This window comes from Dendrobates tinctorius, unplaced genomic scaffold (assembly GCF_039654945.1).
Source record: "Dendrobates tinctorius isolate UK_male_01 unplaced genomic scaffold, ASM3965494v1 ptg000164l, whole genome shotgun sequence".
Taxonomy (NCBI): domain Eukaryota; kingdom Metazoa; phylum Chordata; class Amphibia; order Anura; family Dendrobatidae; genus Dendrobates; species Dendrobates tinctorius.
The window spans coordinates 1,411,811-1,434,974 of record NW_027361831.1 but is presented as its reverse complement, the minus strand read 5'-3'; the positions used below and the strand labels follow the sequence as shown (position 1 = coordinate 1,434,974).

At 43.4% G+C, this 23,164-nt stretch overlaps 1 protein-coding gene across 1 annotated transcript in view; it reads left to right on the top strand.

Moving 5' to 3' along the window:
- LOC141052980 (uncharacterized) overlaps nt 1-23,164 on the top strand; it is a 177,737-nt gene that overhangs the window by 57,859 nt on the left and 96,714 nt on the right. The window contains 8 exon segments of the mRNA XM_073550308.1: nt 2,254-2,487; nt 3,029-3,100; nt 8,852-9,001; nt 9,131-9,310; nt 9,393-9,516; nt 9,600-9,697; nt 9,890-9,980; nt 14,638-15,378. Coding sequence (XP_073406409.1) covers nt 2,254-2,487; nt 3,029-3,100; nt 8,852-9,001; nt 9,131-9,310; nt 9,393-9,516; nt 9,600-9,697; nt 9,890-9,980; nt 14,638-15,378 — 1,690 coding nt within the window.

Below are 23,164 nucleotides of genomic sequence, written 5' to 3'. Positions count from 1 at the left end.
TACTCCATGCTAATTCTCTTGGATCTCTCTGCAGCATTCGACACTGTGGATCATCAGCTCCTCCTCACTATGCTCCGTTCCATTGGCCTCAAGGACACCGTTCTCTCATGGTTCTCCTCCTATCTCTCCTTTACTGTATCTTTTGCCAGTTCCTCCTCCTCTCACCTTCCCCTTACTGTTGGGGTCCCTCAAGGATCGGTTCTAGGCCCCCTCCTCTTCTCCTTGTACACTGCCCCTATTGGTCAAACAATCAGTAGATTTGGTTTCCAGTACCATCTCTATGCTGATGACACCCAATTATACGCTTCTTCTCCTGACATCACGCCAGCCTTTCTAGAAAACACCGGCAATTGTCTAAACGCTGTGTCTAATATCATGTCCTCACTATATCTGAAACTGAACCTGTCAAAGACTGAACTCCTTGTGTTTCCTCCCGCTACTAATGTACCTATACCCGACATTGCAATTTCTGTGTGTGGTTCCACTATTACTCCCCAGCAACAGGCCCGCTGTCTTGGGGTCATACTTGATACCGAGCTTTCTTTTGCCCCCAACATTTGATCACTGGCTCGCTCTTGTCATCAGTACCTCAAAAACATTTCTAGAATTCGACCTTTTCTTACTTTTGACTCTGCAAAAATTCTTACTGTTTCTCTTATTCATTCTCGTCTCAACTATTGTAACTTTCTTCTAATCGGTCTCCCTCTTACCAAACTCTCCCCTCTCCAATCTGTCTTGAATGCTGCAGCCAGGATCATATTCCTCACCAATCGTTACACCGATGCCTCTACCTTGTGCCAGTCATTACACTGGCTACCCATCCACTCCAGAATTCAGTATAAACTTATTACCATCACCCACAAAGCCCTCCATAGCTCAGCACCACCCTACATCTCCTCCCTTGTTTCAGTATACCACCCTACCCGCGCCCTCCGTTCTGCTGATGACCTGAGGTTAGCATCCTCAATAGTCAGAACCTCCCACTCCTGTCTCCAAGACTTTACACGTGCCACGCCAATTCTTTGGAATGCACTTCCCAGGTCAATACGATTAGTCCCCAGTCCCCACAATTTTAAGCGTGCCCTGAAAACGCATTTATTCAGACTGGCCTATCGCCTCAACACATTAACCTAATCTATCCCTGTGTGGCACAGCCAAAAGTTTTACCATAACCAGATTTCCCGCATCATGTTCCCACATGCTTTATGCATCCATTAGCCCTCTGTGTTTGTGCTGTTACACACTTAACATTATTGCTGGTCCATACAATCAGGGCAACTGTTACCACCCACCTTTCGTGTCTACCTCTTTCCTCATAGACTGTAAGCTTGCGAGCAGGGCCCTCTTTCCTCTTGGTATTTGTTATAATCTACTCTATGTGATTATTATTATGCTGTAATGTCTATTGTCTGTACAAATCCCCTCTGAAATGTAAAGTGCTGCGGAATATGTCGGCAATATAAAAATAAAATGTATTATTATTATATTCTGTAATAATTCAGTGTATTATTAGGTTGTTTCCTAAGCAAAAGGTCACTGGTTCGAATCAGCCGTGAAGAAGATTTCCCAAGAAAAGAGAAAACACATCATCCAGCTCATTGATAGCGGTCTCTTGGCCAAGAAAATTGCCAAACTACATCATGTTAGTGCCATGACAATTGGAAGAATATGAAATTAAGTCAGTCCATTCAATCAGAAGCCAAGAGGTGGACATCCAGACAAAATATCTGAGTCAGCAAGTTGGCTTATCACAAGGTCTATCAGTTCTGGCATAAGAAACTTGGCAGTGGAGGCAGCTCGTATGGTTCATAATAGTGAGTTCCCAGACGTCCATGCAAGCACCGTGAGATACACACTACAAAAGCCTGGAATAGTGGCCCGAAAAAAGGTGAAGGAGCCTCGACTTCAATTTCATCATAAGAAGTGTTGGCTCGAGTTTGCAAAAAGGTACAAAAAGTGGACATTTAAAGATTTGAAATGGGTGCTTTGGAGCTGTGACACGAAAGTCAGTAGAATAGGCTCTCATGGGTGCAAATGGGTGTGAAAGAATCAATGGAAAAAGGGGCTAACAGATTGAGAAATTGAAGGAACTGTCAGGTTCTGTGGAGGAAGCCTGACTATATGGGGTTGTTTCATAGCCAAAGGCGTTGGTTAATTGTTCAGGATCGATGGAGGTCTCAATGTTGAGGTCTATATGAGTATCGTACACTCGAGTACTATGGGTTTGAAAAGAACGACATAGTGTTCCATCAGGGCATCGACCAGAAGCATGACGACATAGTGTTCCATCAGGGCATCGACCAGAAGCATGACGACATAGTATTCCATCAGGGCATCGACCAGAAGCATGACGACATAGTGTTCCATCAGGACATCGACCAGAAGCATATGTCAAGGTTGGAAAAGCAATGGTTCGATGACACTGAAGTAGAGGTGCTGGATTGGCCCCCACAGTCTCCAGTCCTAAATGCAATCGAACACTTGTGGGTAGAGTTTAAGAAAAAACTCTACAGACCCAAGTGAGTCGACCAGTTTGCACCCACATTTGGAACGTGTAGAAGAGACCTGAGATAATTTTTGAATCTGATCAAGAGCATGCCCAGAAGGATTTAGGCAGTGGTGAAAGCCAAAGGTGGATTGAAAATATGACAAAATAATAAAAATGAGCAAAACAGTAACAAGAATCCGCATAATTAGTCTGTATAATTAATGTATGAGATCTCCAAGATGATAGTCTATAAAATAATGGATTCTCACATTGAAAGCAGAAGAGGATGGTGAGATATGAAGCCTGAAAATTAAAAGTTCAACACATTGTTACACTTAATCCTGGGATTTCCAAAATTCCACAACTTTTCCTCTGTGGTGTTGCAATTTCAATATTTCAGATTGTAGATGTTTAAGTACACCCGACCTGAATACAGTCACATTACACATACACAACTGCTCATCCAGCACCATGACAACCAGCACAGCAGAGTCCTGCATAGACTGAGGCCCCTGATCATGTGACCCCTGACTCCTCCCCTCCTGTGACCTCATCCCAGGTCCTGTGCGCACAGAGCAGCCATATATGTGGAGTGCGGCTCTGCAGGTGGAGGTAGGTGCTGGAGATTCCCCATTACTGGGCACAGGGGGCAGTAACCCCTTCAGTGCTGACACTACTGGGCCCTCTGCCTCCCTTATCTCTGGTGCTGGGACCTTTCTCTTTCCTCCCATTTCTCTGTATTTTGTCATCATTTTCGGCTCCATATAATGTAACTGATCGGCTTGAATTCCCACATGTTTTGGGAATGGAAAAATGACGATGATTACGTTATTATTTTGGCATTTTTCATGTACAATGACTGTGTAACCCTGGGGGATATTTGTTCTTAGTGATGATCGAGTACTAAAATGCTCAGTACTCGATTCCAGCAGACTGGACGCTTGGACGGACTCGATTGGAGTACCGAGTATAATGGAAGACAATGGGAAACGCAAGCATTTCTTCAGAAAACTCCAATAAGAGGGATGAAGGCAAGAAATTGCTGAAATGGATGCAAACAGCTCAATGGAATGGGAACAGCGTGGAGAAGACGTGTGTACACATCTCTGACTCCCAGGTCGCTGATGGGAACAATGTTGTCATAGTATTACGCCACTTTTACAGACTGACAAAACATATAAAACTGAAGATGAAATGGATTATACAGGGAAGAATGTTAGGAAACATTCTTTTGTGTATAAGGCAAAATTAAAAAGAAAAAAAGCACATCCTCCACCCCTTGATAGTCGGATCATTTCTCACCATATTTCCCCGTCGCCTATGACTACAGTAGATGACATAGTAGAGGGAGAATAAAACTACACCCACCGGTAGTCACCAGTAAATGTAATTTTAACATTTTGCTACCTTATCTGGGCACGTGGTGTGTGTGACATGGTCAGACGCATCCTGTTTAATTTATGAAGAAGGGACTTTGAAACTTGCAAAGCTTTTGCGGACAATGCAAGAACTGCCAAAAATTAGGAGGAAGAGGAACTCCGATACTCCCTGTATACCCTCTGTAGCACAGGCAACCATCTCCTGTTCCTCACCCTCCTCCTCATTATCACCCAATCCGCTCTGAGAAGATGAGGCTGGGCTGGGTAGCATCACCCTGTGTATGTTTATCCACCATCTCTACCTAGACCACATATAAATCTTCCTTTTTAATTGTGAGAAGCGAGCATTTGAGTAAACACAAAAACACAGAAGCAGCATGGTGGCTCAGTGGTTAGCACTGCAGCCTTGCAGCACTGGAATCCTGGGTTTGAATCCCACCAAGGACAACATCAGCAGGGAGTTTATATGTTCTCCCCGTATTTGCGTGTGTTTCCTCCGGGTACTCCGGTTTCCTTCCACATTTCAAAGACTTACTGATAGGGTATCTAGATTGTGAGCCCCATCGGGGACAGCGATGATAATGTGTGCAAACTGTAAAGCGCTGCGGAATATGTTAGCGCTATATGAAAATAAAGATTATTATTATTAATAAGCAGGATGGTTAGGCTGATTATGGCATCATTCCCGCTCACCATCTTAGTTAATAATAATAATCTTTATTTGAGTTCATTTCTCAAAGTTTTGGGGAACCTCACAGATGTCGGACATCCATATCCACTCATCGGTTGTTATGTGTGGCGACTGACCGGAGTACCGACGGTATGTTGTAGCTGATATGCAAATACTATCTCTGCTCACAAAGCCTTGCAAACATATGTAATGTGGAGTTTCAGCATGTGGTCACGTCGCTTACTAGTCGGTCAGCTAGCATTTGCAAGTGCTGCTGCAGCACCGCCAGATCAGCGGCAGCTTTACTGGGCGTACCTTTACAAGTAGCTCAGGCAAATCTGGGTAGGTTTTTAGAAACTGCTGAACCACTATGTTGAGCATTTGGGCCAGGTATGGTACATGTGCGAGCTTGCCAAGCTTCACAGCCGCCACCAGGTTACGGCCATTATCACACACAACCATTCCTTGTAGGTTCAGTGTCGACAGCCACAGATCTGTCTGGTCTGTTATACCTTTCAACAAGCATGCTGTTTGTCACCTAAACATATTAGTGTGAGCTGAGCCTGTTGGTGCTTCAATCGAGGCAGTGCTTCCAGCTTGCTACTGATATGGATGACAAATCTGAGATGGATTAGGAGGGGGTGCAGGAACTGGTGTAACTAGGGTCTGCAATCCTCAGTGTCAGTAGCACGTGTGCCGTCCCAGGGTGCAACTCTTTTCAGGACTCCACTAGGTTCATAGTTACACCCAGTGTGTCGTTAGGGAAATGTAGCATCCCTGGCCATAAGCACTTGCCGGTCATTAATTGGACCTTCTTAGCAACTGCATTGGTCAAGGCACGGGTGATGTTATAGGACACATGCTGGTGTAAGGCGGGGATGGCACACTGGTAAAAATAGTGGTGGCTGGGTACAAAGTACCGAGAGACGTCTGCCGCCATGAAGTTGCAGAAGGTCTCCGTGTCCAGTCCACAAGCCTTAATGGCAACATATGGAAATGAAAATGTGGCTGTTTAGTGTTTGAGTGTCTGGGTATTTACACTCTACATGGCACCGTCCCATGTTGGGTCAGTAACTTCATCGTTCATCACCCAATCTTCAACTCCATCTTCGTCTTCCTCCTGACTTGTTGATTTAACACAACATCACTTGTTGGCAACTGTGTCTCATCCTTTAGCTTTTGAGACACTAATTGCCATTCCCTACTGTCATCTTCTTTTGACCGTGGTTGCGCAAATATTTGGGCATCACTACCCATCAACTCCTCATGTTCCTCTTAAAACGTACAGGGCAAGAGGACAGAATCAATAAATGGAAATGTAAAGAGCTCCTCGGAGTGTCCGAGTGGGGGATCACTTGTCCCTTGGGACTCACCATGGTGGGAGTAAGGAGGCTCATGGTGAGAATTATGTCATCCAGACTCTTGGTTAGTGAGACTAGACCGTTTGGAAGACAGGGCATTGTTAGAAAACATATTGGAATCATTATCTGCTATCCAACCGACCACCTGTTCACACTGTTCTGGCTTCAGTAGTGGTGTCCTGCACCCTCCGACAGTGGGACAGGAAGCTAGGTCTCATGGATGATTTATTGTGCTCCTGCAGAAGGCACAGTCTCACCTGACCCATGGTAATGGCCTCTGCATGCACCATCAGCAGTACTTCTAATTCCTCGTCCCTTTCCACATACCTTTCACTTTTTAAATTAGGTGTATATGTCTGCAAACTTTCCGATATTAATGCAGAAAGAAGAAAATATTTATTCCTGACAAGGACTGTTATTTTAACGGTGCAGCAGCAGCCGTAAATAACTACTGCAATATCAATATTAAACTATGCCTAGGTGCCTCTAATCCTAAACTTTCCCTCCATTGGATGCAGGTAACAACGGTTTTACAACAGAAAGGCGAATACAGTGGGTATGGAAAGTATTCATACCCCTTTAAATTTTTCACTCTTTGTTTCATTGCAGCCATTTATCAAATTTTCTCATTAATGTACACTCTGCACCTCATCTTCACAGAAAAAAAAAGAAATGTAGAATTTTTTGCAAATTTATTAAAAAAGAAAAACTGAAATATCATATGGCCCCATAAGTATTCAGACCCTTTCCTCAGACACTCATATTTAAGTCACATGCTGTCCATTTCCTTGTGATCCTCCTTGAGATGGTTCTACTCCTTCATTGGAGTCCAGCTGTGTTTAATTAAACTGATAGGACTTGATTTGGAAAGGCATACACCTGTCTATATAAGACCTCACAGCTCACAGTGCATGTCAGACCAAATGAGAATCATGAGGTCAAAGGAACTGGCCAAGGACCTCAGAGAGAATTGTGGCAAGGCACACATCTGGTCAAGGTTACTAAGAGCACAGTGGCCTCCATAATTCTTAAATGGAAGAAGTTTGGGACCACCAGAAGTCTTCCTAGACCTGGCCGTCCAGCCAAACTGATCAATCGTGGGAGAAGAGCCTTGGTGAGAGAGGTAAAGAAGAACCCCAAGATCACTGTGGCTGAGCTCCACAGATGCAGTAGGGAGATGGGAGAAAGCTTTCACTGCAGCCCTCCACCAGTCGGGCATTTATGGCAGAGTGGCCCGATGGAAGCCTCTCCTCAGTGCAAGACATATGAAAGCCCGCATAGAGTTTGCTAAAAAAACACATGAAGGACTCCCAGACTATGAGAAATAAGATTCTCTGGTCTGATGAGATGAAGATAGACCTTTTTGGTGATAATTATAAGTGGTTTGTGTGGAGAACACCAGGCACTACTCATCACCTGCCCAATACAATCCCAACAGTGAAAGATGGTGGTGGCAGCATCATGCTATGGGAGTGTTTTTCAGCTGCAGGGACAGGATGGCTGGTTGCCATTAAAGGAAACATGAATGCGGCCAAGTACAGAGATATCCTGGATGAAAACCTCTTTCAGACTGCTCTGGACCTCAGACTTGGCCAAGGGTTCACCTTCCAACAAGGCAATGACCCTAAGCACACAGCTTAACTAACAAAGGAGTGGCTTCAGAACAACTCTGTGACCATTCTTGACTGGCCCAGCCAGAGTCCTGACCTAAACCCAATTGAGCATCTCTGAAGAGACCTGAAAATGGCTGTCCACCGACGTTCACCATCCAACCTGACGGAACTGGAGAGGATCTGCAAGGAAGAATGGCAGAGGATCCCCAAATCCAGGTGTGAAAAACTTGTTGCATCATTCCCAAGAAGACTCATGGCTGTACTAGCTCAAAAGGGTGCTTCTACACAATACAGAGCAAAGGGTCTGAATACTTATGACCATGTGATATTTCAGTTTTTCTTTTTTAATTTGCAAAAATTTTTACATTTCTGTTTTTTTTTTCCATCAAGATGGGGTGCAGAATGTACATTAATGAGAAAAAAATGAACTTTTTTGAATTTACCAAATGGCTGCAATGAAACAGAGTAAAAAATGTAAAGGAGTCTGAATACTTTCCGTACCCACTGTATGTAGCCGTGATAAGGACTGTTGTTTTAGTGCTGCAGGAACAGAATACAAGTGCTGCATTAGCAATATTATTAAACTATGACTTTATCTCTGCTCTAAACCATGCTCTCCCTCCAACACCTCTCCCTGCTTCTTGAACACAGTGTGCCAAGCTTCACGTCACCGAGTCTTAAATAAGACCACATGACTTGATGCTGCTGGCCAATCAAAGTAATGCCAGTATGCAACATGGCTACAGCATTACCATGTATGGTGGGCAAACCCTGCATGTTCATTGGCTGTCTAACAGGTGCCAAACTTCGAAGGCAGGGACTTGAGTATGGCGCTCGAGCACCCGCAATACTCAATCGAGCACCGAGCCTGCCCGAGCACCCCAATGCTCACTCATCACTATTTGTTATATGATTTTTCCACAATAAAAAAAAAACATTACACAAGAATATTTTTCTTGGAAAAGTACATAGCCTTTATGTATCCATTTCATATAAATGTTATTTTTTCTTGCAATAGTGCCTTCATGTAACATCATGCTGATGAGCTGTTTAACTGGGTAGATTAGACCGTCACTATTGACCACAGCATCCAAGGAGAACTGTTTCCATACGGCAAGGTTCATAGAGGGATTTTCCATCAATTCGGTAGCTGAGAAATGATAACTGGATCTGTTCCCCAGACTTGAGCAAACAGTCTGTACAAAGCGAGAATACAACATCTACATGTTACATTTGTTTAAATTCATATTATTATATGTTCCCCGTATTATCTCCAGTAATTGTATTATCACTTAGGATTCTTTATGATGTTACAACTGCCTCATCGTCTTCTCTTTCAGGTGCCTACAATATCAGATCCTCTTAGTAGAGATCTGCTATATAAGAGAATTTTCCTCATTGACCCATCAAGGATGGATAGGGACAGGGACAAGATGGCGGAGAGGATATTACACCTCACCCTAGAGATCCTCTTCCGGCTTACTGGAGAGGTGAGAGATTCTGATGACGTCACATTACATTATTCTTATCTATGGGAATAACAGATGGACAGAACTGGAGAGGTGAGGACTCTGGATATGTCTGTAGTGAGATTTATTAATGTGTCTCTCCATAACCAGGATTACACAGTAGTGAAGAAGACCTCTAGTGAGCGCTGTCAGGCCCCTGTGTCTGAGGAATGGGGAAAACCCCTGAGCCCCATCATGAGGCCTCCACCTCATCCCCTGATACATGAGAAAATCATTGACCAGAAGATCCTAGAACTCACCTACAAGATGATTGAGGTGCTGACTGGAGAGGTGACACTGCTGGGAATGCTGGGAGATTATACAGTAACACTATGAAGGGATCGGGGGATGACAGTATCATTGTATATGTCAGGTTCCTATAAGGTGTCAGGATGTCATCATCTTTTTCTCCATGGAGGAGTGGGAGTATTTAAAAGGACACAAAGATCTGTACAAGGACGTCATGATGGAGGTTCCCCAGCCCCTCACATCACCAGGTAATAGACAGAACTAAATAGACATGGCCTATAATTATCTGTATGTAGAGAATGAATTCAGTCCCTGTATGTGTTTCCTCCAGTTCTATGCAGCAAGAGGACAACACCAGAGAGATGTCCCCGTCCTCTTCTTCCACAGGACTGTAAACAAGAAGATCCCAATGTTCCTCAGGATCATCAGGTAGATGGAGAGAAGGTGACATGAGATCTCCCCTATGATGTGTAGACGGCTGTGAAGGTCTTGTGCTCAGTCTTGTTTTATCCACCAGTATTATATGTTTTATACTTGTGTAATGGTGGAGATGGCAGGATTAGAGCTGATCATAGATGTGACTTCTCCATCTGTCTGTGACTTTTACAATTTTTGTTTCAGGGTGACGATCTGACCCATATTAATACTACAGAGACATGTGTGAGGGGTGATGAGCGGTGTAAAGAGGAGATTCCTACAGATAACCGCCCAGGTGAGTAGTAAGCACTAAATGCAGACAGGTCACAGATTCTTCTCAGTCACCAGCTGTAATAATTGTGTGCTGATATTTTAGGCACTGTCATTTCTCAGGTATTAGTTGTATTTTTTCCCTCCTTCAACCAAAATATAAATTAAATTTGGATGTAATTACCATTGATATCACATGCTGGGTATTTATAATATTGATTATAGACATGCTATATTCCTATGTTAATATGTCTTATGTCTTCATCGTGTGCTGTCTCAATTTTGGAATTTAGGAAATTGAGGAAGGCTGGTTGTGGCCGAAACGTTTTTCTTGACTACTTTGACCACTTTAAATTACAAAAAACTTCATCATAAGTTGAGTGCCAAGTTCATTTTCTCTCTGTATATGGTGTGGGAACCTACTTGAGCACCTGCTCATTAGTAGTGCATACGGTGTTTTCTCTATACTGATCGATTTTGGAATTTAGACTTATTAGCGTTGTATCAAATTACTGTTTTTTAACAAAGTATAGATGTTAGAGACATGCACTGAATGGCCACCTTATTATAGACCCCCTTTCCCTGTGACAACGCTTGGGACCTTCTTTGGCCTTAGAATTTCATTAATGCGTTATGGCTCACATTTCAGTAGATGTGGAAATCCTTGTATAGAGAAATCGGACAATTTAGAGTGACTCATTTAATGAAGATACTGACATGCTCTGAACAGCCTGTCCTACTTCATCCTATATTTGCTCCATAGCATTAATATCAGAGGACTGAAATGAGAAGGATATACTTTGCCAAAGCTATTTCAACTACAGATGTGCAGGATTTAAAACGGAATTAAGGTAAAGTATTTTCTTCTACTTTTTGCCTTCAATGGACATATCATATAAAGAGAGTAATCATTGGAGAAGGACATCATGGTTGGACGAATAAAGGGAACAAAGCAAAGAGGAAAACCAGCAGCCCAATGGCTTGATACAATCATGACAATAGTGGAGAAGATCCTAGTGGACCTATCTAGGCTTGCACAAGATCGATCTTCCTACAGATCATTTATCCATCAAGTCGCCATGGCTCGAGATCGAACTAAAGGCTGTTAAATAAAATAAATTACATTTTCTTCTACTACATAATATATTCAAATTTAAAGAAAAAAATCTGATTTACAGATAAGATTGAACTAAAGGATTTTTGATGTACAAAATGATCTCTTTGGTTTAAAATTTCCATTCTTTAGTTCAATCTTCAGAAATACACTAGATATAAAATATTGCTCAACTTAGGTGGACATTCAACAGCCATGGACATCGCTCTGGTGGTGCAGTCTATGAGACTGTGGTTCTGTCTATATATATATATATAAACGCCTTATCGTGTCTGTCTGTAACCAAAATCGCAGGCCGCCGACTGGTCGCGGCCGCCAGGCCCCCGCCAGGCCGTAACCATTCAGCGACAGGCACAGGCCTTAATCTGTAAAAAAGAGAACTAAAATAAAAAAAAGTTATTCTCACCTTCCGACGGCCTCCTGTCTTCTTTCCACGCGCCCGGCCTCGCGTTCCCAGTAATGCTTTGCAGCTTAGACCGCTGATGATGTCACTCTCGCGAGAGCGAGAAAGAAGACCGACGTCATCAGCGGTCTAAGACGCAAAGCATTACTGGGAACGCGAGTCCGGGCGCGTGGAAAGAAGACAGGAGGCCGTGGGAAGGTGAGAATAACTTTTTTTTATTTTTTAATATTATTTTTTACAGGGCCGCTGCAGTGATTGGTCGGGACTACAGGGCCGTGTTGCTGATTGGTCGCGGACAGAGGGCCGCGACGCTGATTGGTCGCGGCTACACGGAAAGGGGGAGAGGGGACCATGCATACCAGGAAAGGGGGGTGAGGGAACCATGCATACCAGGATTGGGGGGTGAGGGGACCATGCTTACCAGGATTGGGGGGTGAGGGGACCATGCATACCAGGATTGGGGGTGAGGGGACCATGCATACCAGGATTGGGGGGTGAGAGGACCATGCATACCAGGACTGGGGGGTGAGGGGACCATGCATACCCCAAAAGGGGGGTAAGAGGACCATGCATACCAGGATTGGGGGGTGAGGGGACCATGCATATCAGGAAAAGGGGGTGAGGGGACCATGCATACCAGGAAAGGGGGGTGAGGATACCATGCCTACCAGGATTGGGGGGTGAGGGTACCATGCATACCAGGAAAGGGGGGTGACGGTGATCATACATACCAGGATTGGGGTGTGAGAGGACCATGCATACCAAGAAAGGGGGGTGAGGGGACCATGCATACCAGGATTATAGAGTGAGAGGACCATGCATACCAGGACTGGGGGGTGAGAGGACCATGCATTCCAGGATTGAGGGGTCAGTGGACCATGCATACCAGGATAGGGGGTTGAGGGGTAGCATGCATTTCAGGATTGGGGGTGAGAGAACCATACATATCAGGATTGGGGGTGAGAGAACCATACATATCAGGATTGGGGGGTGCATTATTGCATTATTATTAAATCTTCAAAAATAAACTGCATATATATTCTAGAATACCCGATGCGTTAGAATCGGGCCACCATCTAGTTGGATATAATCTAACTGAAAATTTCAACTTAATTTCTGTACTATTTCACTTTGGCTAAGACCATCTTTATCACAAGAGTATAATTGATACATGTTGAAGCCAGGATCTTTTGCTGACGTGGGCTTTCCTGGGGCTATCGTTCCGCTGGAGCAATGCCCAATCTTTAGTTGAATTCCTTGTTTTTATCCAGGGATTGAGGTCTTAGATTATCCCATCCTACTTTATTATGTCTGCTTGATTTAAGGTGTAGTCCTTCCATATCACAATAAAGAGAACACAATTCTGTCGTTAGGCCACTGCATCCTCTTTCACCAAAAACTGTCCGCTTAACTTTTGTCATCAAAACCCATCTATTGCAATGTTATCTGCTCTGGCTTGATATGAAACCTTAAATGATATTCCCAACACCCTTGGACTTAGAAGATGCTGACCCTTATTTCCCCAGATTTCTGAACTACATACCAAAGGACACCAGACAACTTAAAAAAATATTTGAAGAAAAATATTATCCATATCAGTGAGTTGCAGATGAAACACTGGTAAAACAGCAAAAGGAAGAGCAAATAGTAACTACAGGATCCATTGAAGTAAGTTGAAATTATGGACACAGGTAGAACAGAATTGAAATCCACAAGAAGGCATAGGAAATTCAGTAATGAGTAGAGGTGAGCGAATCTTTCAAGGTTCGATTTGGTTTGAATTCACCGAACATACCGACGTTCGACAAATGTATCTGAACCTCATTAGATTCAATTGGGGGCAAAACCAAACGCATAGTCAACACCTTAAGGGGTGACAAAAAAGTTCCCAAACAGCTAAAATTAGGGGCAGACACCATGAAAAGTGGCATCAATTGATCCACAGGAGTACCTGTTATAATAGCCCAGACGCAATCTGCCATGGGCCATGCATGAGGTATCAGGGCCTGGACCAGCATTTACGGCTTGGAATTGAAGTTTCAATAAGGACCTGATGGTTAAGGGAACGGGGTAAGCCTTCTTAGGTGGGAGACCTCATAGACCTCTTACCGCATGCAACACCTCCAATTTTTTTTTTTATTCCAGTCATACTCAGATGGGACAAACATCAGTTTCATACATTAATATTGGTAGAAAAATATAAGGAAAGTAACATAGGTAGTTGAATTTCCAGGGGGAAAAGCATCTGGCTAAATTTACTCTTGTACCAGGATCTAACAGAGTGGCAACCCAGTAGTCAGCACTATCTCTAACCCTATGAATATGGGCATCGTGTTGAAGATAGTGCAGCAAGAAGGCGCTCATGTCTCTGGCACTTCTATGAGGTCCACACCTAACCCGACCAAGCCTGTTCCCTCTTCCACCATGACCTCACTTTTTACCACTCATTTTGTAAGTAGCCTTCCCTACTTACATGAAGTGTGAATAGCGTAATGGCTTTTGAAATTTAGGAAAAACACATGAGATGCTTAGCACAAAATTTGGCCAAAACTTCATGTATTTCACATTGATGTGCCCTAATGCAATTGAGTGCAACCATTTTATCATTTTGATATGTAAGCTGTTTTTTGGTATGCACCTGTTCAGACTAACTAGTTCTTGATGTGCCGTCAGTTTTCTGTTATTTGGCACAAGGTAGAGGCATCAGTGTAATGATTGGTGAGGAATATGATCCTGGCTGCAGCATTCAGGATGGATCGGAGAGGGGAGAGTTTGGTAAGAGGGAGACCGATTATTAGAGAGATACAATAGTCCAGACGAGAATGAATAAGAGAAACAGTCAGAGTCTTTTGCAGAGTTGAAAGTAAGAAAAGGTAGAATTCTAGAAATGTTTTTGAGGTACAGATAACAAGAGTGAGCCAGTGATCGGATGTGGGGGACAAAGGAAAGCTCGGAATCAAGTATGACCCCAAGACAGTGGGCATGTTGCTGGGGAGTAATGGTGGAACTACATGTTATGGTCCTGTGTTCGTGTACTTAGGTGCACTGAGGTCTACTGCAGAATTGTGATTTTTTTTTTGTATTTTCTATGAACATTTTACATAGAAATGTTATAAAAATGTTAAGGTTTTGTTATTCAAAAATAATTGTTTTTATGCTTGGCAGATGACTGTAGCAGAACAGAGGGACATCTGACAGTTTCAATTTTTAAATCAGATGACCTTGATATCAAGCAAGATACATTTGATGAGTATGTCATTGTCTCAGCTGCACCATCAACCCTTCACAGCAAAGATCTATCATCTGATCCTTTTAAAAAGTACCTATCTTCTAATTCATCACAGACTATTAAGAAAAATAAAAGACACAAAAGGGGCCGTACAAATCAAAGTGCCGTGGAAGTAAAGAGGCCATCTTCAAGTTCAGAATTGGGCAGAAGTTTTTCCCACAAAACAAATTTTTTTACACATAAAAAAATTCACAAAGGAGAAAAGCCATTTTCATGTTCAGAGTGCAAGAAAAGTTTCAACACAAAATCATTTCTTCTTAGACATGAAAGAGTTCACATAAGGAAGAAACCATTTTTATGTTTAGATTGTGGAAATTCTTTTAACCGGAAATCAAGTCTTGTTAGACATCAGAGAATTCACACAGGGGAGAAGCCATTTTTATGTCCTGAGTGCGGGAAATATTTTAGGCACAAATCATATCTTCTTGATCACGTGAGAACTCACACAGGGGAAAAGCCATTTTCATGTCCAGAATGTGGAAAATGTTTTAACCGGAAATCAATTCTTGTTATACATCAGAGAAGTCACACTGGGGAGAAGCCATACTTGTGTTCGAAATGTGGAAAATGTTTTAGCCAGAAATCAAATCTTGTTACACATCAGAAAACTCACGCAGGTTAGAACCGTTATGTATAATATGGCTACAAGAAAAACACCAAAGGCTAGTATGGTATAACATAATGAAACATCATGTTAAAGATATCATATATAGTTGATATTTATATAAAAAATACCACTAGCCTGTATATCAGCACAATATAGAACACACTGTATGTCAGAACAAAAAACACCACAGGAAAAACACAATGATAAAGTCCAAGATTATAATATATATTTTGCAAAAGTTTATTGTACAAAAGCAGATCATAAAACAGATAACAGGGCTAAAAAGTGACAGGCAAAAGCCACATCAGCCAGGGCAGTGTAGACACCATTGGAATCCCAGTAAATAATCTTCCTCAGGGATGTGCCATACAGAGTGACATAAGTTATTTAACTTATGTCACTCTGTATGGCACGCCCCTTGAGGAAGGAGAACCTCCGAAACGTGCGTTGGGGTAGGCAGCAGACAGCGTGTATACCCGGTATGATTACAGCTTTCTCTCTGGTGGCACTTTGCATGTACACTCACTGGCCACTTTATTAGGTACACCTGTCCAACTGTGTGTTAAGACTTAATTTCTAATCAGCCAATCACATGGCGGCAACTCAGTGCATTTAGGCATGTAGACATGGTCAAGACAATCTCCTGCAGTTCAAACCGAGCATCAGTATGGGGAAGAAAGGTGATTTGAGTGCCTTTGAACGTGGCATGATTGTTGGTGTCAGAAGGGCTGGTCTGAGAATTTCAGAAACTGCTGATCTACTGGGATTTTCACGCACAACCATCTCTAGGGTTTACAGAGAATGGTCCGAAAAAGAAAAAAAAACCAGTGAGCGGCAGTTCTGTGGCCGGAAATGCCTTGTTGATGCCAGAGGTCAGAGGAGAATGGGCAGACTGGTTCGAGCTGATAGAAAGGCAACAGTGACTCAAATTGCCACCCGTTACAACCAAGGTAGGCAGAAGAGCATCTCTGAACGCACAGTGCGTCGAACTTTGAGGCAGATGGGCTACAGCAGCAGAAGACCACACTGGGTACCACTCCTCTCAGCTAAGAACAGGAAACTGAGGCTACAATTTGCACAAGCTCATCGAAATTGGACAGTAAAAGATTGGAAAAACGTTGCCTGGTCTGATGAGTCTCGATTTCTGCTGCGACATTCGGATGGTAGGGTCAGAATTTGGCATAAACAACATGAAAGCATGGATCCATCCTGCCTTGTATCAACGGTTCAGGCTGGTGGTGGTGGTGTCATGGTGTGGGGAATTTTTTCTTGGCACTCTTTGGGCCCCTTGGTACCAATTGAGCATCGTTGCAACGCCACAGCCTACCTGAGTATTGTTGCTGACCATGTCCATCCCTTTATGACCACAATGTACCCAACATCTGATGGCTACTTTCAGCAGGATAATGCGCCATGTCATAAAGCTCGAATCATCTCAGATTGGTTTCTTGAACATGACAATGAGTTCACTGTACTCAAATGGCCTCTTCAGTCACCAGATCTCAATCCAATAGAGCATCTTTGGGATGAGGTGGAACGGGAGATTCGCATCAGGGATGTGCAGCCGACAAATCTGCGCCAACTGTGTGATGCCATCATGTCAATATGGTGCAAAATCTCTGAGGAATGCTTCCAGCACCTTGTTGAATCTCTGCCACGAAGAATTGAGGCAGTTCTGAAGGCAAAAGGGGGTCCAACCCCTTACTAGCATGGTGTACCTAATAAAGTGGCCAGTGAGTGTATATTTAACATTTTGTATGCTTGCTCTATGTGGGGTATGTAATCAATGATTTGATGTAGTGATTTCACTTTACCATGCACTGGCATTCACCTCACATGAGCTTTTGCTCTTAAATGCCTATGTATCTATGTGACCTTTGATTATTTACTGGGATTCCCATGGTGTCTATACCGCCCTGGCTGATGAGATTTTTGCCTGTCACTTTTTATCCCTGTTATCTGTTTTAAGATCTGCTTTTGTACAATAAACTTTTGCAAAACATATATTAAAGTTTTGGACTTTATCACTGTGTTTTTCCTGTGGTGTTTTCTATTATGTATAGTGAAGAGCAAAAGGGTAACAATGTTTTGAACTTTTGACTTTCAGGCTCCATATCTCATTTTCCACTTCTGCTTTGAACTTGAGACTGCCGTCATTTGATAGGCAATCATCGTGGATATCTCATACATAAATTTGACTTGCAACTATTTAGCATATGATTAGTTATGCAGATTCTTGTCATGTCACTACATTGTTACTGTTTTACTCCTAAAGATCTGCATTTTAATTTTTTTGTTAGCATTTCATAAATCCACCTTTGGTTTTCAACACTACCTGAATCCTTTTGGGCATGCTCTCAATCAGATTAAAGCTTGTGTTGACCGAAAATTGATCTCGTGTCTCTTTTACACATTTCCAAAGTTGGTGCATACTGGTTGACTCACTTGGGTATGTATACAGTATTTTCTTCAATTCTACCCACAAGTGTTTGATTGCGTTTAGGTCTGCGGATTGTAGTGGCCAATCCAGCACCTCTACTTCATTGTCATTGAATCATTTCTTCGCCATATGGCAATGCATGCTTCATGTTGTCCTGTTGGAACACTATGTCGTCCTTTTCATACCCATAGTACTTGAGTAATAAAGGGGTATTCCTAAAGCACATATTCATTAAAGGGTAAGGGACTAAAGTCTAGTATCCACCCATAGAGTAAAAATATGGCATCAGGTGGTGGAGTATTCCAAAAGGCATGCATATAAGAGGAAAAAATGGAATAACCATAAACTTGTGTTAAAACAAGAATGTTTATTTGGAAAAAAATCATAGTTACATAGGTTGAAAAAGACCTAGGTCCATCAAGTTCAACCTTCCTCCACAAATTGTACATTTTGTCACCATTTTAACTATAATTCATTAAAAGATAAATAACAAGTAATACAATAATATATAAAAAAAATAAGAAGGATTTACACACAGAGATCTGCGGAGTCAGTCCAGCAAAATAAGCAATGTATAATATATACAAAACGTGTCCACCCCAGTCACCATGTAAAATGAAAGTCCAAGGAAGTCAGAATGAAGCAAAAAGTAGGTTCACAGTTTGTAATGCTGACCCATAGTGAGGGGAGGCGTATATATTATGCATAGCTTATTTTGCTGGACTGACTCAGCGGATCTCTGTGTATTAATCCTCCTTATTTTTTATTTATTGCTGTATTACATGTTATTTATCGTTTAGTGAATTTTTTTTCAAATATACATCCTTGTTTTAACATTATTTGTGGTTTACGGTTACTCCACTTTTTCATCTCTTATATCCATAGTACTTGAGTGTACGAAGTAACTCTTCTTGTAGGATACTCACATATAGTTCAGCATTGAGACCACCATCGATCCTGGTCAAGTATCCAATGCCTTCGGCTGTGAAACAACCCCATACCATCAGGCTTCCTCCACCAAACTCGAGATTTCGTTCAATTTCTCAAGCCGTTAGCCACTTTTTCCTTTATTTCTTTCAGACCTATTTGCACCCATCACAGCCTAGTCTATTGACTTCTGTGTCATCACTCCAAATCTCCCGTTTCAAATCTTTAAATGTCCCCTTTTTGTACTTGTTTGCAAATTCGAACTATCGCTTCTTATGACAATATTGAAGTTGAGGCTTGTTCACCTTTTTTTGTGTATTGTGAGTCACATGTTGCTTGCATTGACATCTGTGATCTCATTATTATGAAGCATATGAGCCACCTCCACTGCCATGTTTGTCGTTCCAGAACTGATAGACCTTGAGATGAGCTGTTTTGTCAACTTTGATATTTTTCCTGCATGTCCACCTTTGGGCTTGTGAATGGATGGACAGACTTCATTTCGTATTCTTCCGACTGTCATGGCACTCACATGATGCAGTTTGGCAATTTTCTTGGCCAAGGGATGGCTATCGATTAGCTGGATTATGCTGTTTCTGTTAGGCATTGGGTTCCTGTCGCTGCACAGCAGGAATCCCGAGCCTTGCATTCGGCAGTCTCCCATTCCTCTCTGGCCGCAGAGGAGGCTGCCCAGCAGACTCGTCGATCCAGGCGCTCTGCTCAGACCAGCTCTGTGGGTTTGGTTACTGCTGCCACCTCTGGTCCAGCTATAGCAACGCATGCTGGTCAGCATTGAGCTACTCCAGGGACTAGGTCTTCCTTTCGGTCCAGTGAGCATGCCCGTGGGACGATCTCTCGTTGGAGATCGGAGGTCACATGCTCAGGTCCTTTTCCAGCTCGGATTGGACCATCAGGAGGGTCAGGAAGGTCCCGGAAGGACGCTACTATAAAAGAGCCACATGGCCGCACGGCCATGCGCTAGTATAGACTCAAATTGTTATGGAGTGTATGATGATGGATGCATGTATCTGGTGACTGACTCATTATAACACCCCAACCCTTGGTTGTGTTTGTTGTTAGGGTTCAGCGGTTAGAATTAGCGCCTGTCAGTGGCTACTGTATATGCCACAGTGCAGTCCAGCCTTCTGCACACTAGCGTCCGATGGTGTCGCCCACTGCAGGGCACTATCGTACCATGGCAAGTGACAGCCACGCCTGTGCAACGCCTTGCGCAACCTGCGTTTATCTGGCCCAATCCGGGGAGATTAGTGGCGGCCGCCTGAGCGGCACTGTGCACACTTGCACATGTTATACTTAGCTGGCACCGCAGGTGCGGTGCCGAGCACTAGCATGTCTAGAGGGACTCTAACCCAGTGTCTCGGGCAGAGTCCTGTGACTATACGCTAGCGCTCACACTGCCGAGCTCTGTGAGTACAAACAGGCTATGGCATTTATTATTTGGCGGTTGTGCGGCTCTGTGAGGTAACAGAGTCCGCCTCTGTACACACTGGGTGAGGTTAACCTCATGTGTCCCTTTATTATACCGCCATATCACGTCCGCAATTACTGAGCAGCAGTTAACACCTCTGCATGGTGGACCCCAGGCTGCGAACGCACCTAAATACCATCTTTATTATTTGGTGCATTCCGCCAGCCCCTAACATTATACTAGCGCCAGGGTCTGGCTAGTAATGGCGGACGAACAGCGACTGCTGCAGTACATCGGCCAGCTGCAGGGCATGTTGGTGGCTCTCGAGCCTTCAGCCTCAGCTGCGGATGTTACTGCGGTCGCTGTTCAGGCAGCCACGGAGGCTGTCTTCCGTGTGACCACTGCCATCCCTGCCCCGACTTTGTCCCGCCTCCCACTGCCCGAGAAGTTCTCGGGCAATAGTGCTTCTTGTAGGGGTTTCGTGATCCAGTGCTCTATACAGCTGGAGCTGCTGGCAGCACGATTCCTGTTGTGAGTTCATTCTCTGGTTCAGTTCCAGTTGTGAGTTCTCCTTCCAGACTCCCTCTGGTGGTAATAGGAGGTAGAGAGGCTGATTTGATCGGTGGAGATCTGCCACCTGAGAATGAGGATGACGATTGGATCTCAGGAGTCTCAGATTGAATTTAAGACAGCCGACGCCCTATTCAGTTGCTGGTGATTCCTTCTGGCTTGTCAGCTCTTAGCTTTAGATGACTGGAACAGAGCTGAAAACCAAGTTTTTCTGCTAATGTTCACACTTGATTTTGTTGGTCTATTCAGTTTTTTGGTGTGGTCAGCCAGCCCCTGCTGGGGGCTGTGCTGAATTTCCACTCTTATTTATCAGTTTTTTGCCAATTGGCTTTTTGTCCCTTACTAGTTCGGTCTCTTTTTGCTCTGTCTCAGAATATTTCAGAGTGCTGATGAAGTCTAGTGACTTCAGGGTTAATTTTCCTATCAGAAGTGTTGGTCATGATTTTTGTAGAGTTTTTTGCAGGTTGCAGACAGTGTCTTTCTTTTCCTTTCCTGTCTAGTTAGTTTGGGCCCCATCATTTGCTCAGCCTATTTTCCTGCCTGTGTTTGTGCCTTCATCTTGTTTCACCATCAATACATGTGTGGGGGCTATCTATTCCTTTGGGGTCTGCTCTGGGGCAGTTAGTTTTCTCTTTTCTTGCTTTAGGCTTATTTAGTCCTCTGGCCGTGACGAGGCGTCTAGGAACATCATAGGCACGCTCCACAGCTACTGCTAGTTGTGTGGTAAGATCAGGGATCTGCAATCTGCATAGTTACCAACCTCTCTGGTTTTCTGTGACTTAGTTTGTTTTGCTTTTTTCTCCTCGGTGACCCATTCATAACAGATTCCCCTCCGAGTGGGCTAAGGTGGGATTTATTATTTCCCTCTTGTCGGGCAGGGCTTTGGAGTGGGCCACACCGCTGTGGGAGTGTGGTGATCATGTGGTGCAGAGTGCCTCGCAGTTCTTGGGCACTCTGAAGCAGGTCTTCCTGCAACCGTGAGTCACCCATGACACCACGCTCTGACTGCTGGCATTGTCACAGGGCTCGTCCATGGTCAGCCAATTTGCATTACATTACATTTGCATTACAATTACATTTCTGCTTTTGTTTCAGTCAAGCTGGGGTGCAGAGTGTACATTAATGAGAAAAAAATGGAACTTTTTTGAATTTACCAAATGGCTGCAATGAAACAAAGAGTGAAAATTTAAAGGGGTCTGAATACTTTCCGTATCCACTGTAAAAAGCTTCCATCTACCCACAAAAAAGCTCTATGCCAAAGATGCATGTAGAAAATCATCAGAGATGAACAACCCTCTTTGATGGAAGAGGTTAGATAAATGGTGGGTTATGAGATCCAATCATCCTTAGCCACCTTCTCCCAAACCTAGACAGGAGGTCCCACAGGGTCATAAAAGAGGAAATACGCCCCAAAGGACAGCTCAGACACACATGTGGAAATATAGATTCCCGAGGAATGGTTGGAGGAAGGTGAAGTTACTCTGAATTATAATGCTGAACAGGATGATAAAAGTTTTTTTTCTTTTATTCTGAAGACATGGAGGAGCTGTTACTTGCTGTTAGGAATACAATGGGAGTAGAAGAGGAGAAAACATCCCGTACAGTCCAGGATGAGATGTTTGGGAGTTAAAGATCAAGAAGGAAGATGGTGTTCCCCATCCATGACAATGTACTGTTCTGTCCCCACATGAGGCGAATGGAGGTGTAGTTGAGTGGGGCTGGGAGAGATTCCTACCTTCCGTTTCCTCAGTGCAGAGCAGACAGGACCATTGTTGCTGTTTTGCTGTTCATACGTCCGGAGAGATGATACACACCAGATATTGTGAAGTCCAGACTTGTTTATTGGAAATCTGGACATACAGCGTATGATTGGTAATGCAGTACTTCTCCAGAAATGCAGGTGTAACAACCCAGGTGGTACAGCAAGATGTGTGCAGCAGGTATGCAGCAAGATGATTCAGCAAATTTAGCAAATTGTGTGTGTGGTCAAAAAACTGATGCCTTCCACAGCCTGGTAAGCGTGTCTCTCCCAGGTGAAAAAGAAACTAGTAATGGCCACCGGCAGGAAGAGAAGGAGTCACTGACCTGGAAGTGGGAGGCATGTACTAGAATTAATTAGCTGCCGTCTGCTATACAGAAAAGGACAGCAGGTGGCAGCAGAGCAAATGCAAAACTGAATACAAAGAAAGGTAACATAACACATTTATATAAGCATACAATCATAACCTTAGATGGAACAGCACATGTACAGAATTTAATTTTGGATGAATGAGAGTTCCCAGAAAGCCGACTGAACATCCCAGGAGATCTGAAATTCTGTGTTATGGACTGAACAGAGTTGGATTAGTGATATTACAACCATTAGGTGCAGCACCAGCAGGTATCATAGTCAGGGAATCACCAGAGGTTGGTACACAGGGCAGCAGTGTA